General features: G+C 35.5%; 1 protein-coding gene across 1 annotated transcript in view; it reads right to left on the bottom strand.

Annotated features, from left to right (window-relative positions):
• LOC145691840 (latrophilin-like protein LAT-2) overlaps nucleotides 1-16,537 on the bottom strand; it is a 324,510-nt gene that overhangs the window by 169,694 nt on the left and 138,279 nt on the right. Inside the window, exon 4 of the mRNA XM_081767156.1 lies at nucleotides 15,803-15,891. Coding sequence (XP_081623282.1) covers nucleotides 15,803-15,891 — 89 coding nt within the window. The remainder of the gene's footprint in view (nucleotides 1-15,802; nucleotides 15,892-16,537) is intronic.

Raw genomic sequence — 16,537 nt, 5'->3', positions numbered from 1 at the left:
TAAATGATGATGGAATAATAGGTAGAATGGGAGTGTGGGAGGAAACGTGAGTACCCCGACAAAACCTACGAACATCATTACGTACACCACAAACTTATTTAGCAGTGGATCAAACCAGGAACCCCACACACCGGAGGTAACAGCTTTAAAAGTGAGTCACAGTGACCTCAGGATAGAATAGAATGGATTGCGAGATAACAATATACTTTAATTAATCATCCGCCTATATCGTAAGACTGTAAGACTTATAACAATAAAAGAAATTCATTAACATGATGTCTACTTTACAAAGTGTGAATAACCTGGGCAAATAATACGCACCAGAAATGAATATAACACTACGAACTCATTGCGTAGTACTTTTTGTATTTAAAACCAAAAACATGAATGTAGCCTATACATTTTACATAGGGCTGTATATTTTTTCCCATATTAATATGTACGACAATAAGAAGTTGAAAAGAAATTGTTAAAACTGCTCGTATCCCGTAAAAATCCCGTAAAACTTATGGAGTATATTTCAACAAAGTATTTCCTCGAGAACTGAAATTGGCAGAAAAACACGTGGAAATTGCAACAGTTTTAGTTTTTGCCTCAAGCCCTAATATGAAAACAGGATGCAAAAATAACAACAATGAGAGTAGAACAACACCATATTATTGAAACTTCATAATAACACTGTTCCCGTGCCACCACTCACCCCAATGCAACGCTGGCTGTGTCATGTGGCAAAGATGATACACGAGGTTGTACTTCCTCACAAGGAATTTATTAAGTTGCGCAGAAAAGAAGTGCAGTAGCCCAAGCGATTCATATGATCGAATAATTCCCACTCAATTCATATGATCAAATAATAATTCACCTGCGCAAAATAGATGCGCGGAAACCTAACTGATTCAATGAGCGAATCATTCCCAACCAATTCACTTGCGCGAAGGGAATGCGCTGACAACCAATTCATATGAATGAATTAAATAATCGAATCATTTTAGTGAATCAGAGTAAATGAATCGATTCTCCGAAATGAATCATTTTGCCCATCACTAGCTCGCACCAAAGCCTAAAGCTTAGCAATTATGCTATACTCGGCTCCTAGATAACTGTGTACTTTATCTTTATGATGACAATTGTATTACTTCATTGTTAATATCAAGTTTAAAATATTTAATTCTGTAAGTATGCTGTTTCTTCCGGTACTATAGCACGGTCAACAAGAGATGGTCTCTGACGTTTCTTACCACATGCGGTGGGACATTGCAGCCCCTACTTTGATACCAGTGTTACCAACCACGATCACTCTGTCTCATACCATTAATTAAATTGCCACTACAGTTGCACCGAATAAAACCTTGACACGCGAGTAGTGGCAATGTCACTGCGAGCTGTCAGAGACGTTCTCTTACTGGACGCGCTATAGTAAGAGGTACCTACCTATGATAACACTGCCAGTTTTACTTCTGCAAACACCAACTTACAGTTACTTTGAGTTACACTTTTTAAAAAAGAAATACAAATATTAGCGAAGCCTCAGGATAAGTAGGTTAAAAAGAAATGTCTTGTTTTTGCATGAAATTATATCAAACTTCTTATTTTAATTACTGATTATTAAAGCGTTGTATCTTGCCATCTGGGGAACATTGTGTCAACTATTGACAAAACGACTAGGAATTGCTCGATCTCCTAATAGGACATTGAGAAAAAACATTTGAGAGAATTTGGCCCAGAAGAAACAAGCGAGGGGGATATTGGAACAAGAAACGAAATAATAAACACTGAAGTAACAGTTTTAAAATATACCAAATTGTTACTCTATTTATTCTATACTAAACTGTTGATTTGGTTTAATTGACGGAGTAGTTTCATCTATATCGGATGATTCAGATAACCCTGTCCGAAGATACCCTTAAGATCCGATTTCTGTTGTGTATTCCAATAAAGTGCAGACTCGTTATATGTGTGTTTGAGGGTCTGCTTCGTAGATTCCTAGTGCTGGTACTTGCTTCAGGTACAAATCCGAGAAATGATTGGGATCCCACTTTAAACAGCCAGCCCTATCTCACAGGGCTTCGTGTGCTAAAATTCAACCAACTAAGAATATGAAGTAAACATTTTTGATTCAGTTGTATGAATTTAATCCGTTCCATCACCCTGTTCCAGTTCCAAAACAATTTTTGTCTTTAAAATAATGGATTAATCTGTTAATAGACGGAGAAACAATTGAACGCATTTAGGAGGAAACCCAGGATTTCCAGTTACAGGCAGCCTTCCTGCCGTGGCAGGAGAACTACAATTTTAGGAATTAGGTGTTGTGATGTAGTTTTTATGTACTGTGTAGTGTCCGTATAAAACCAGATAATGCTTATTCAATAAAATAACTATAATGTTCTGTGTTCTATACATACTGTATGATTTCAATCTATTTGCAGCTTCACAGATCGGCCATGGCTAAGCAACAAACCTATACGTAGCTTGGTACAAGAAATCTTGCGCGAGATACATAATCTTCCGAATATATTCCCGTTCTGGATTTTTTAGACTAAAAATCACTTTCTTTTCACTTAATATGGGTTTCTCGAACTCGAATCATTTGACCACTAAATACATTGAATTTTAGTGTAAAATATTAACAAGCAATAACAATACTAGAAAAAAATGAACATATTAGGACCATAACGAATACTTTATACAAGAAAATAAAACAAGTACAAAGGCATACAATTAGTAGCGAATATCACACGAGAACGAATCGTACGACAAAGCGTATGGATAAACAAGAAAAAATTATAGAAAAATACGCGAAATACGTGTTAAGTGTTCGGATTCTAAATCAGCGTCCGAATTTCAACGCAAAATTTGTTCGAGTTTTTCGTTCGTATTCCAAGTTCTTCGAATTCTTGGACATTTAGATTCTGTACAACTTTGTACTTCCTCTTTTAACGTCACATGTTGTAAACAGATTTATCCACTCCTGTATTAAAGATCTACAATATAGCGACCCTATTATTTGGGTACGCATCACCCAGTTACAAGGGAACTGTACTTTAACGGACAGAGCGTTGGACATATATCCGCGTGGTCGCGGCTTCGATTCCCGGCCTTTGCGTCCACCTAGCGTCGTGAGGCAAACTGGGGAGACACGTGAATAAAAGTAGTGAAGGCCACTAAATCTAGAAAACTCCTGCTGAAACGCCTGTTAGAGAGAGGATGACTCAGTGCGCTGATCACGTGTTAGCTTCTACTCTGGCCTTATTTCAGCCGGTTGCTAACAAATGGCGATGGAGTGGATCTGACCTACAAAGAGCTGTCACGCCAAGTGTTTTATTATCATACAGTTCCTCATCGGTCACTTGAATTTTCGTATTCTTTCGAGGAACACAACTTCAGGGAGTTTATTATCTATTACAATTTAGGAGCCATAATTCTGAAAATATCTAAATAACTTATAAAAGTGCCTAGAATGTAGAATGTTTATTATATTCACAGAACATTTAGTTTTGTTAAAATACATATGAAAATGCTGTAGTATGGGCTAAGAAATTCCAAAACGTGCCTAATGTAACCAATTTTTGTCTTTTTCCATCAACCGAATAAAACAACTTTTATTGATTTCCTTTTATGAGTATTAAATAATAATAAACTATATTAAAATATTAAATTTTCAAATTTATAACTACGTATTACCACATCCTGGGCAATATTTTCATCTATATCAGAGATGTAACATAGATTTACTGTGTCGTTTCAGATATATCATAATCATACCTAGGTAGAATAAACGAGCAAAAAGTGCATTAAAATATACCTAAAAAAATAAACGTGGAATTAATCTCAGTTCTATATCGGAAAAATTAAAACAGCTTTAAGCTTTCATGTTGGCATTGACAGCTGACAAATCCAAATATCAAACACTTCAAATACGCAATCAGTGTTGTGACTGACGTAACAGCAGCAACTAAAGAGATTTTATTTTCATTTTCATTAATGACAACTAAATAATCCGCAGATTTACAAATGCAAATGGCAACTTAATACATTCATTTTTGTTGTTTTTGTTCTGCAGGTTTCTTCGAAATGCTATACTCTAATGTGGATCTCTAGATGCAAAGCCGTATATGGAAATGATTAGATTTAATGTTATGTGTCAACTGTTGTTTTTTTTAAATATATATATATATATATCATATTCTTGATTTACTCTCATTTTCTTATACCTATCATATGGTAGACACATATCTACGAATAAAATTACACGTCGACTGAAACCAGGGAAGTCGTGTTACAGTAAAAGCTCCTTATTCGCGCTTCCTTCATTCGCGTTTTCACTAATCGCGGATTAAAAAAATGCGACCCAATTCCTATATTCGCGGCTAAAGATTTCTTAATTCGCGGATCTAATCAGTACATACATATATAATAATAAAAAGGATTCCAATAGGTATCCAACCCATATCCTTTGTAAACGCCGTCAAATGGACTAATAAAATGTAAAATAGACCTTATTACAACTTTGCCTAAAGTATGTTGTTAAATCATATCGCCGCTGTATTGGTTCGGCCTTTGACATAAGCCGCCTTCGCCGCAATCGGTGATTTTGAGAATGTAAACAAACAGAATGAAAGCAACCTTATTACTCAATGAATAAAGTATATTTTTAAATGCCGCAACATTATTAGACGTTACGACCTTTGATAAGAGCCGCTTTGCGTGTTTTAGTGTTTCGTCTTTCTATTCGTTACAAAAATTGTAATCGAGTAACACGTCTCTACCGCTGTCTTCCTAATTTATACAGTAATGTCAACTTAAAAAAATGAGAAACGAGTTTCGACACGAAAAAAATCTGTGTTACCACTTAAAGTGAAAATAGAAATGCTTGATCGTTTACGACTTGGAGAGTCGTTTGCATCCATATTACGCTCATTCAATGTCAACGAATCAACTGTACGATCGATAAAAAGAATCCGAAGATAAAATAAGGTCGTCTGTAGCTTCAACTTCACTGTCAGCGAAAATTGTTCGTGATCCAGCAATAGAAAAAAATGGAAGTGGCGTTGTCATTATGGATCGAAGACCGCAACCTAAAAAAGGTGCCCATGAGTGGTCCAATGGTCCGGGAGAAGGCAAAGCGTCTTTACACTCATTTTAAAGAACCTGATGGTAGTTGTAGTGGTGAATGTACAGATGGAGGATTTCAAGCATCGGAAGGTTGGTTCAATAAATTTAAGGTGAGACAATCATTGCATAACATTAAAATCGTTGGAGAAGCTGCATCTGCAGACACTGCTGCAGCAGAACGATATCCAGAAGAATTTGCAAACTTAGTAGCTGATGGAGGATACAAACCTGAGCAAGTATTCAACGAAACTGCACTGTTTTGGAAGAGAATACCAAACAAAACATTCATTTCTAAAAGCGAAAAGTCTGCTCCTGTATTTAAGGCAGCAAAGGATAGAGTTACACTGCTGCTATGTTCTAATGCATCTGGAGATTGTGTCATTAAACCACAGATGTTTTACAGATCGTTAAATCCTCGGGCTTTAAAAAATCAAAACAAGGACGACCTGCCAGTGTTTTGGCGTTCTAATAAAAAAACAGAATTTAGACTTTAAAGCAGTTCTAGTTTTGGACAATGCACCAGGTCATCCTCGCAAACCTCAAACTATGCATCCAAATATAAAAGTGACATTTTTACCTCCCAACACGACGGCTTTGCTTCAACCTATGGGCTAAGGAATAATCCAGGCCTTTAAGCTCTATTACATTAGACGAACCTTCAAAATCGTATTGGATAATATGGAATGTAATCCTGATATAAATGTTATGGAATGCTGAAAGAAATTTGACATAGCAAAATGCATCGTAAACATAAAGGAATCATTGGAAGAACTGAAACCACACACATTGAAGTCATGCTGGAAAAAACTGTGACCTGCTCTGACTGCGGAAAATGACGAAGAATGTGTGCAAATTCAAACTTTGACTGCAAACATAGCCGAAATTGCGCATGGAATAGGACGAGATGGGTTCGAACAGATAGAATCAAATGACATTCAGGAATTGTTTGAATCGCAAGATGAAGATTTGACTGAAACCTACTTGTAGGAAATGTTAAATTCACAGCCCATTGAAGAAGAGGCTTCAACAAGCACTGGAAACGTGACATTTAATTTGAAAAATCTTAGTGAAGGTTTAAGAATAGCAAATGAGCTTTGTGGTTTCTTTATGAAAATTGATCCGTCTATGGAACGAAGTCTTATTTTTAAGAAGCAAATTGCTAATGTCACTGCTGAATATCAGTCTGAATTGAAGGAGCTTTTAAAAACTGCCAAGCAAGAAAAAATTACAAAATTCTTCAAACTATTGCCTAAGCCTGAAGATAATAATTAATCAATATGGTCAAAAACTTCAATTACAGTAAATTTATTTTTTTATATATGTATTTGTTTTTTTATTTTGTCACCTAGGAACGTATCCCCTATAATCCCATATAAATTACCATTCCGTATTTACGGTTTTTGTATTCGCGGCATATTTATGGAACATATACCCCGCGAATAAAGAGCTTTTACTGTATTATTCAGTTCAAAGTCTTTTGTCGTCACGAAGAATTTGAAGTTTAATATATATACTATATATATAAAAAACATAATGATGCCTGTTGTGCTGTATGGTTACGAAACGTGATCGGTTACTTTCAAGTTGTATTATTCTAATTCTTTAACCATCGGTTCTGTATATATATATATATATATATATATATATATATATATATATATATATATATATATATATATGTATATATATATATATAGGAGAGATAGTAGAAGGATAAGTAGACAGATACAACTCTCTTAGGAAACAAACCGTACAAGGTAGACAAAAGCACTTTTTACTGGATACCACAAATGACAAGTAGAGACCTACACAGCAAGGTAATACAAGGTGGTGGGACGAAATTAGGTGCTACTGCGAATATCATGGAAACAAATTACTCAAGATAGATAGTTGTCAAAAAGTATTGGAAAGATCTTAATCCAGCAATGGATCGACAATTGTTAATAATAGTATCTATTCATTTCAAATATAAATAACTCTCACCACTACACCTATGTGATCCCAGTTCTCATTCTTGATATTTGGGCATTTGAGCTTAAGAAATAAACGCTTATACCTTGTTCTAAGAGATCATATGTTTAACCTTGTAGCTGTCAGAATTTCTAAAAACAAAGAAAGTTAAACTAAATTTACTGTTCCTGCGCATAACTGGGTAAAATATAGGCCTACTATTGTCTGGCTATAACAAACGGTTCTGCAAACTCGAAATAATTGAACAATCGGTTCTAGTAAACCGGTGCGAACCGGTTGAATAGCACCACTATTTACTCTGAGGGAAGAACGCAGAACGCAGATTGAAATAAAATCCTGAGAAGAATATTCGGACCCAAGGGGAACGGGAATGGGATATGACGGGGACTTCTTAATGAGAAACTGCATAATTTTTACCATTTATCAAACATTGTTACGGTAATCAAATATAGGAGGCTCAGGTGGGTAGGAATGTAGCCAGAATGGAAGAAAAAAGGAACGCTTTCAAAGTTTGGACTGGAAGTTCAATCAAAAACGTCCATTAAAATAGCTAAGACCCCTACTTCCAAACAAGTATGATGCACCTCGCTAGGGCACTCGGGGTCACAATGAGTCTTGGCTTGGTGGCCGTTCGTAATGGAGTTCGTGTTTGGGGCTACCAGAAAGTGCAAACTTCGTGCAGTTACTCAATTTTTGCTCTCAAAATACCTTTAACCGATGGGATATTCATCGCCAATTGACGGGCCGTGCAAAGATATCAAAAACATCTGGAAGTTCTTGTAGGAAGTTTGCAGTTATTCGTACTCAAGAGAGAAGTGAGATACCGTCAATTTCTAATGCAACAGTCGCAAAGGTTCAGAAAACCTGTTACTAGTATCTATTCCTTGAGTCGGGGCCGAGACAGGTTTCACCAACAACGAGAAAGTGAAAGATGAGGTTAACCACTTCCTCAAATACATGGCGGCGAGCTGGTATGGCATGGGCATAGATAAACGACCATAGCATCTACAAAAATGATCAACCAAAATGGAGATTGTGTTAATATAAATATCGAAAAATCAATTATTCTTTGAATATTTTCATTGGATTGTTTGCTAAAAGATATCAATCTTTAAAAATTACAAACAGATATTTCTGATTATTATACTTCACTTCTGAAATAACTTAGCAAGGATAAACAATGAATGTAAAAAAACAGAAATACTAAGGAATTCACGTTCTTTCTTTAATCTGAAGACTGAGTTTGCTTACCTAAGCACAGTCTCTTGATTTCCAGATTCAATCAACTTTAGTCTTAAATCGAATTCAACATTCAGCATATTTCTGCACTTATGTTTTAATATGCATGACAAGAAAATCCACACTTATAAAGATAAGCAGTAACAAAAACTAACAGGAATTTTATAACTTTATCTGTGATCATTGGGTATTGCTTTCTCTTTGCCATCCACAGGTATATTAAATCCATCTTCTTGAACGTTTACTTGAAACTTTCGTGACATGAAATCTAGCTAACTCTTTCTCGAAAGGAATTAACGTTTACGGAAAATCAATGGAAAACAGATCCATAATCCAAAACTCTGACGCAAGTATTCTTCGAAATTTATTATTAGACTCTCAAGATAATCCTTTATATTATGTGAGTCAAGCTGGCCCTCACAAATTGCAAATTCGAATGAAAACAGTATCAAAAATTTGTACCCAATATGTACCAATTTGTACCACCAAAATTAGAATTTGTACCCCTACCAATTTTGACAAATTTCAAATTTTAATGGCGGGCCTGCATGACGTCAAGCTGGCCCGCACAATCTATTTTTCTTTCCAATTCGAACAAAAACGGTACCAAAAATTTGCACCTAATATATACCAATTTGTACCACCAAAATTAGAATTTGTACCCCTATCAATTTCTTAAAAAATTGAACTTTTGATGGCGGGCCTGCATGACGTCAAGCTGGTCCGTACAGTTTATTTTTCTTTTCAATTCGAACAAAAACGGTACCAAAAATTTGTACCTAATATATACCAATTTGTACCACCAAAATTAGAATTTGTACCCCTACCAATTTCGAAAAAATTGAACTTTTGATGGCGGGCCTGCATGACGTCAAGCTGGACCACACAATTTATTTTTCTTTCCAATTCGAACAAAAACGGTACCAAAAATTTGTACCAAATATATACCTCTTTGTACTACCATAATTAGAATTTGCACCCACACCAATTTCGAAAAAATTGAATTTTTGATGGCGGCGCCCAACTTATTTTTCTTTCCAAGTCGAACAAAATCGGTACCAAAAATTTTGTACCCAATACCTACCAATTTGTTCCACCAAAATTAGAATTTGTACACTCACCAACTTCGAAAAAATTTAATTTTTGATGACGTCAAGCTGGCCCGCAATATTTATTTTTCTTTCCAATTCGAATCAAAATGGTACCAAAAATTTGTACCTGATACGTACCAATTTGTACCAGCAAAATTAGAATTTGTACCCCACCAATTTTGAGAAATTTCAATTTTTGATGGCGAGATAGCTTGACGTCAAGCTGGCCCGCCCAACTTATTTTTCTTTCCAAGTCGAACAAAATCGGTACCAAAAATTTGTACCCAATATCTAACAATTTGTTCCACCAAAATTAGAACTTTTACCCTCACCAATTTCGAAAAAATTGAATTTTTGATGACGTCAAACTGGCCCGCACAATTTATTTTTCATTCCAATTCGAATCAAAACGGTACTAAAAATTTGTACCCGATATGTACCAATTTGTACCACCAAAATTAGAATTTTTACACCTACCAATTTCAGAAAATGAGTGGCCCGCGTAGCGTGGTCGCTAACGCTTTCGCCTTTGGTGATAGCTGCACCGGGTTCGATTCCCGGTTGGGGAACTCGGTCGAAAAAGTGTCAAACGCTTTTTCAGGCCAGCTACCGAGAATGAGCTTTTCCTGGGTTTTCCTCATTCACACCAGGCAAATGCCGTGATGGTACCTAACTTGTAGGTCTCAGGCCACTTCCTCCCCTTTTCCCGGATAGTTTGCTCGGCTAGGGACGTCATTCCTCAAAACGAGACGGGCTAAATGGCCATAGATGCCTAAAGCCCAGAAATCTAAATCCTAAATCCCTTCAGAAAATTAGAACTTTTTATTGCGGGCAGCTTGACGTCAAGCTGGCCCACAAAATTTATTTTTCTTTTCACTTCGAACAAAAACCGTATCAAAAATTTGTACCTAAAATGTACCAATTTGTACCATCAAAATTAGAATTTTTACCCCCCACCAATTTCCAGCAATTTGAATTTTTGATGTTATCCCAAATTGACGTTAAGGTGGTCCCTGCAACTTATTCTTCTTTCCATTACGAATCAAAGGGTACCAAAAATTTGCACCCAGTATGTACCAATTTTCACCACGAGATTAGAATTTGTACCCCACAAATTTCGAGAAATTTGAATTTTTGAAGGCGGATCAAGCTGACCTGGACAAATTATTATTCTTTCCAATTCGAATCAAAATTGTATCAACAATTTGTACCAAATATGTACCAATTTGTACCATCAAAATTAGAATTTGGAGCCACACCAAGTTCAAGAAATTTGAATTTTTGAAGACGGCCAGATTGACATTAAGCTGGCCCCCACAACTTATTATTCTTTCCAATTCGAAGCAAAGCACTACCAATAATTTGTACCCATTATATACCAATCTATACCACGAAATTTGAATTTGTGCCCCCACCAATTTCGAGAAATCTGAAGTTTTAATGGCGGGGTAGCTTGTCGTCAATTGGCTAGCACACGATATTTTTCTTTTCAATTCGAATCAAAAAGGTACCAAAAATTTCTTCTCAAAATGTAGCAATTTGTGGCACCAAAATAAAATTTATACTCCGCAACAATTTAGCGAAATTTGAGTTTTTATTGCTCGGGCCAACTTGATGTTAAATTTGGCTTTCGCGACACATTTCTTTTACAAATTAGAATTTAAATGTTACCAAGAATTTGTACCAAATATGTACCAATTTCTACCATCAAAATTAGAATTTGTATCCCCACCAGTTTCTAAAAATTAAATTTTCAGGCAGACGAAACATTTATTTTTTCGCATTCGAATTGAACAAGCATGTATAACCAGATTTCCCTTGAATTCGTAAAAATGGCAAGAAAAATTTGCATATAACTTGCTTCAACAAAATCATGTACGAATGAAGATTAGAGATTGTTATTCAACTAGCAGGAAACTTGTCACCAAGTCAAATTTTCCAGCGCAAGGTCTTGTTTAGAATTGAAATGAACATTGTGTAAAAAAATGTTTACAAATTTGTAACAAGAAGCGGGAAATTGTACCTGCACCAATTCAATAAATTTGACTTGTTTACTTAAATATGTGAATCTAGTTGATGTCAAGGTAGTGAGTACAATCGTATGTTATAAGTTCGACTTCAGCACTATGCAAACGAATGTTTGACTGGTTCCATTCAACATTTTTACTCTGGTGCTTATTATTGATGACGACTGAACTTGTACCAATTTCTATCAGCAAAATTAGAATTTAGACTGTTATCGAAACGGAGATATGAGTGGATGGTGACGACTTCACAGCAAACTGATCCTCTGAACGAGTTATATAATAAAAATTAGTATTCTCCATGATCACAGACGGTTGGAGAAACGAATCACCCACCCATAAAATATATTGGGGTCCTGAATATGTGTAGATATTTGACCCCCTCTCCCCCAACCAAATTGTACAAAACCCAATGCTATATATTTAATCTACCGCCTCCCCAACGAATTGTTTTGTGATAATGGTTTCCTGTATTCTTTCTAGCACTCTTAAAAGAATACCATCGTCAGCCAGCTTGATCCACCATAAAATATTCAAATTTCTCGAAATTGGTGGGGTTACAAATTCTAATTTTGGTGGTACAAATTGGTACATATTGGTTACAAATTATGGTACCGTTTTGATTCGAATTGGAAAGAAAAATACGTCGGACAGGGAAGCTTGACCGGCCATCAAAAATTCAAATTTCTCGAAATTAGTGGATGTACAAATTCTAATTTTGACTTTAAAAATTGGTGCATATTCGGTATACATTTTTAGTAATGTTTTGATTCTAATTGGAATGAAAAATAAGTTGTGCAGGCCAGCTTTACCCGCCAATTAACATTCAAATTTCTCGAAATTAGTATTGGTACACATTTTAATTTTGGTGGTAAAAATTGGTACATATTGAGTACAAATTGTTGGTATGGATTTTATTCGAATGGAAAGAAAATAAGTTATGAAGGTCAACCAGGCCCGCCATCAAAACTATTAATTTTCCGAAAGTGGTAGGGGTACAAATTCTAATTTTGGTTCGAACGAGAAAGAAAAGTAGTTAAGCCGGCTCGCCAACAAAATGTCAAGTTGGTCCGCCATCAAAGACTCTTTTTTTCGAAATTGATGAGGGTACAAATTCTAATTTTGGTGGTACAAATTTGTACATATTAGGTACAAACTTTTGGTACCGTTTTGATTCGAATTGGAATGAAAAACAAATTGTGCGGGCCAGCTTGACGTCATCAAAAATTCATTTTTTTCGAAATTGGTGAGGGTAAAAATTCTAATTTTGGTGGTACAAATTGGTACATATTAGGTACAAATTCTTGGTACCAATTTTGTTTGAATTGGAAAGAAACAAAAGTTGGGCGGGCCAGCTGGACGTCAAGCTGCCTCGCCATCAAAAATTCATTGTTTTCGAAATTGGTGGGGCTGAAAATTCTAATTATGGTAGAACAAATTGGTATATATTAGGTACAAATTTTTGGTACTGTTTTTGTTCGAATTGGAAAGAAAAATAAATTGTGCGGGCCAGCTTGACGTCATGCAGGCCCGCCATCAAAAATTGAAATTTGTCAAAATTGATAGGAGTACAAATTCTAATTTTGGTGGTACAAATTGGTATATATTAGGTACAAATTTTTGGTACCGTTTTTGTTCGAATTGGAAAGAAAAATAAATTGTGCGCGCCAGCTTGACGTCATGCAGGCCCGCCATCAAAAATTCATTTTTTTCGAAATTGGTGGGGGTGAAAATTCTAATTATGGTAGAACAAATTGGTATATATTAGGTACAAATTTTTGGTACCGTTTTTGTTCGAATTGGTAAGAAAAATAAATTGTGCGGGCCAGCTTGACGTCATGCAGGCCCGCCATCAAAAATTGAAATTTGTCAAAATCGATAGGGGCACAAATTCTAATTTTGGTGGTACAAATTGGTATATATTAGGTACAAATTTTTGGTACCGTTTTTGTTCGAATTGGAAAGAAAAATAAATTGTACGCGCCAGCTTGACGTCATGCAGGCCCGCCATCAAAAATTGAAATTTGTCAAAATTGATAGGGGTACAAATTCTAATTTTGGTGGTACAAATTGGTACATATTGGGTATAATTTTTTGATACCGTTTTCATTCGTTTTTGCAGTTTGTGCGGGCCAGCTTGACTCACATTTTATATTCACTATCAGTTCGGTGAATAACAGCTACATTCTCAGCTAAGAAAATATCCAACAATGGAAAGAAACTTGTGTGTGTCAGTGTTGATTTCTTGAATAGTGAAGCCAGTTATTCTTCCTAAGAGCAGCAATTTCATCTTTTATCAAGATTGAAGAAAGTGTCCTTGCAAGTGTAATCGCCTACGCTCCTACCTTTGGTGTGAGAGGTCGAAAATTTAAAATAAACTCTTTCAGCCTAGCTATAGTAAGTGATTTTTTTCCTGAATTTTGCTAATTCATACCAGCAAATGTATGGATGGTATCTAACATGATAGTTCCAGCCCAGTTACCTCCTTCCGCTTACATTCTTCCTCCCCAATGCCCTGGATAGTGTGATCGCCGAGGGACGTCATCCTTCATACGTGGTGGGCTGACATATTCACAGATGCCATGGTCAGAAATGTAATTCATATGAAAAGATCAAACTTTCGTCCCCTGTAATGCCGGTGCTTGATGTGACTGGTGCTTGTTTCGTGATAGCTCGAAACTAAGTGTATAGACAATGCTTCTCTATATTGGAGTGTTCATCGATCTGTTCCTGGAGCACCCCTTGAATACAATAAATTCAAAAATGTATTGGTATTTTCACAGGAATACAACAAGGATATATCAAAGACTGTTGCCTTTTGAATATGTTTGTCTTATGACAAAGCAAAATACTGCATGTCGCGAAGAACCTACTTTATTCCTGAATCAAGAACATATCACGGAAACCAATTGTGAAACACCAAGATGTAGTTTTGCAGTTACTGCCTTCATTGCAGATAGGTTTGAAGATTTTTCTTAAAATAAGTCTAGTAAATAGAGAAAGTATAACTTTTAAGTGCATCACCGAGAAGTTCTGAAATTTAAGTGAGGCAAAAATTAAAGGAGTATTTATTGGTTCACATATTAAAGAAATCATGCAGAGCTTTCAAACTAAATTCTTCGAAATTGAGAAATTAGCTTGCCCTGACACTTAAATCGGTATGTCTAGGTCTTATTAAATATGTCATAGGTATTCTGCCATTATTGGCTGATCACTTGCTGCAACTGAGAAGCTTCTATGCTCCACAGTATTCCGCTAACCTCTTCGTCTTCACGTACGATTTCACTGTTTTGATATCATTCATTAATTGTAGTCTCCTTCGCAACTCCCTCTTTTTCCTGCCACCATACCCTCTAAAGCGCCCATCATGATACAGTTCCTTCTTAGCCAATACCCCAATCAGTTTCTTTTTCTCTTCTTAATAATATTTAAAAGTGTTCTTTTCTCCACCACCATTTCTAACACCCTCTTATTCGTTTAAGAGTTGGAATTTATGAATATGTTGTTATTCACATGATGCAAAGTTTTCAACTCAAGGGATTCAACATGTCACAAAAATTACACATTTTGCACGTACACTCGGACTTCTTTTCTCAAAACCTTCATTTATAAGTGATGAACACGGAAAACGATTCCACCAGAACATTGTCACATCTGTAAATCACTACAAGGAAAAAGAACTAAAAGTATGCTTCCTGAATACTACTGATCTACCATCAGAGAGACTCCGAAGGATACATATTAACACAAACTTTAAAATTATTAACATATATCATGCTAGCCCACATTAGATATGTTAGAAATATATGTTAACATGTGCATTGTGTATAATGTATAGTGAGCTGTTCAACAAAAACTTGACGTGAAGAGACATTTCAGATTTCAGCAATCAATTCAGTGCTTGTAATCTAATTAATATCACATAATTTCAATTGAAGGACAGAAAAGATTAAATTTGTTGTACAGTGTTATCTCTGCAAGTGGGAATTTCACGTCTCTTGTGTCACATAACAATGACATTGGATTTGAGTTCGAAACTATTTAAGATCCGTTGTTCGTTAGTTGAAATTTAAGGATAAACAAGCACATGCAATATTATGAATGGTTACAGACGTTTCTGACATCTTTTGTGTCAATTTATATTCTCAAAACGTAGTAAATAAAACATCTTATAACACCCGATGGTTCTATAATAAAATACATAAACATCTCATGTTTTAAATAAAACACAAGTTCCTTATTAAACATTAGCATTTAGTATCATTAGTAAACAGACTCTTCACTGCTATGAAGTAATAATATCTAAAATGTAATATACTCATAATTATTTTGTTCATCATTTATAGAGAAGTTGGTAGCACTTACCGCATCTGGGAAGTAAATGCATATTGTTTGTGTTGGCGCTCTGAACGGACTGCTGCACGAAGCGCAATTGTTAAACTGATTGCGTTTAGCTGTAAAGAAAACATATAATAATGTTGTACTACAAGTATTTTAAAAAAAAGGAATAACAATGTTACTACATATATCACTAAAATAAGATACGAAAGGAATGTAAAAACAAAGTGTAAGACAAATTAAGGAACAGACTTATTCGAAAAATAAAGCTCTGATCATTTCCTCTATTTGAGAAGTCCTGTATTCTTATTCACGAGGTTTTCAATGTTATTTATCTCGCTGTACATTTCGTAAAATTTGCATTGCATACTTTACGCCCAATTCTTGAAGTTCATTGGTCATACGTGCTAGTTGTCTAATGCCTTATATGATTACAGTTGAATCTAGTGTTGAATTTTCAACTGTAATATTTTCCATTGTACACTCCGCATCAAAAAATTGCGACAGCTAACGTCCTGCAGTTAGGCCACCCAATATACACCTTCTTATCCCATAATCGTGTCAGGTAAAGAGACCCCCCTCTCTCTCCTCCTTTCTTCTCTCGTATAATAAATTAGCTAAAAACAGAATAATTCTTATTTCAAACTACACATGTAATAGTTTCGATAAAATGAAATAACAAAACCGAGACGAAACAAGATTCATAGGTTGATGTAGGGAAAAACTGAAACACACAATGAAAAATTGAAATCAATGGATGTC

The sequence above is a fragment of the Thermobia domestica genome, chromosome 8 (genome assembly GCF_964235325.1).
Source record: "Thermobia domestica chromosome 8, izTheDome1.hap1.1, whole genome shotgun sequence".
Taxonomy (NCBI): domain Eukaryota; kingdom Metazoa; phylum Arthropoda; class Insecta; order Zygentoma; family Lepismatidae; genus Thermobia; species Thermobia domestica.
This window is presented reverse-complemented; position numbering and strand designations above follow the sequence as displayed.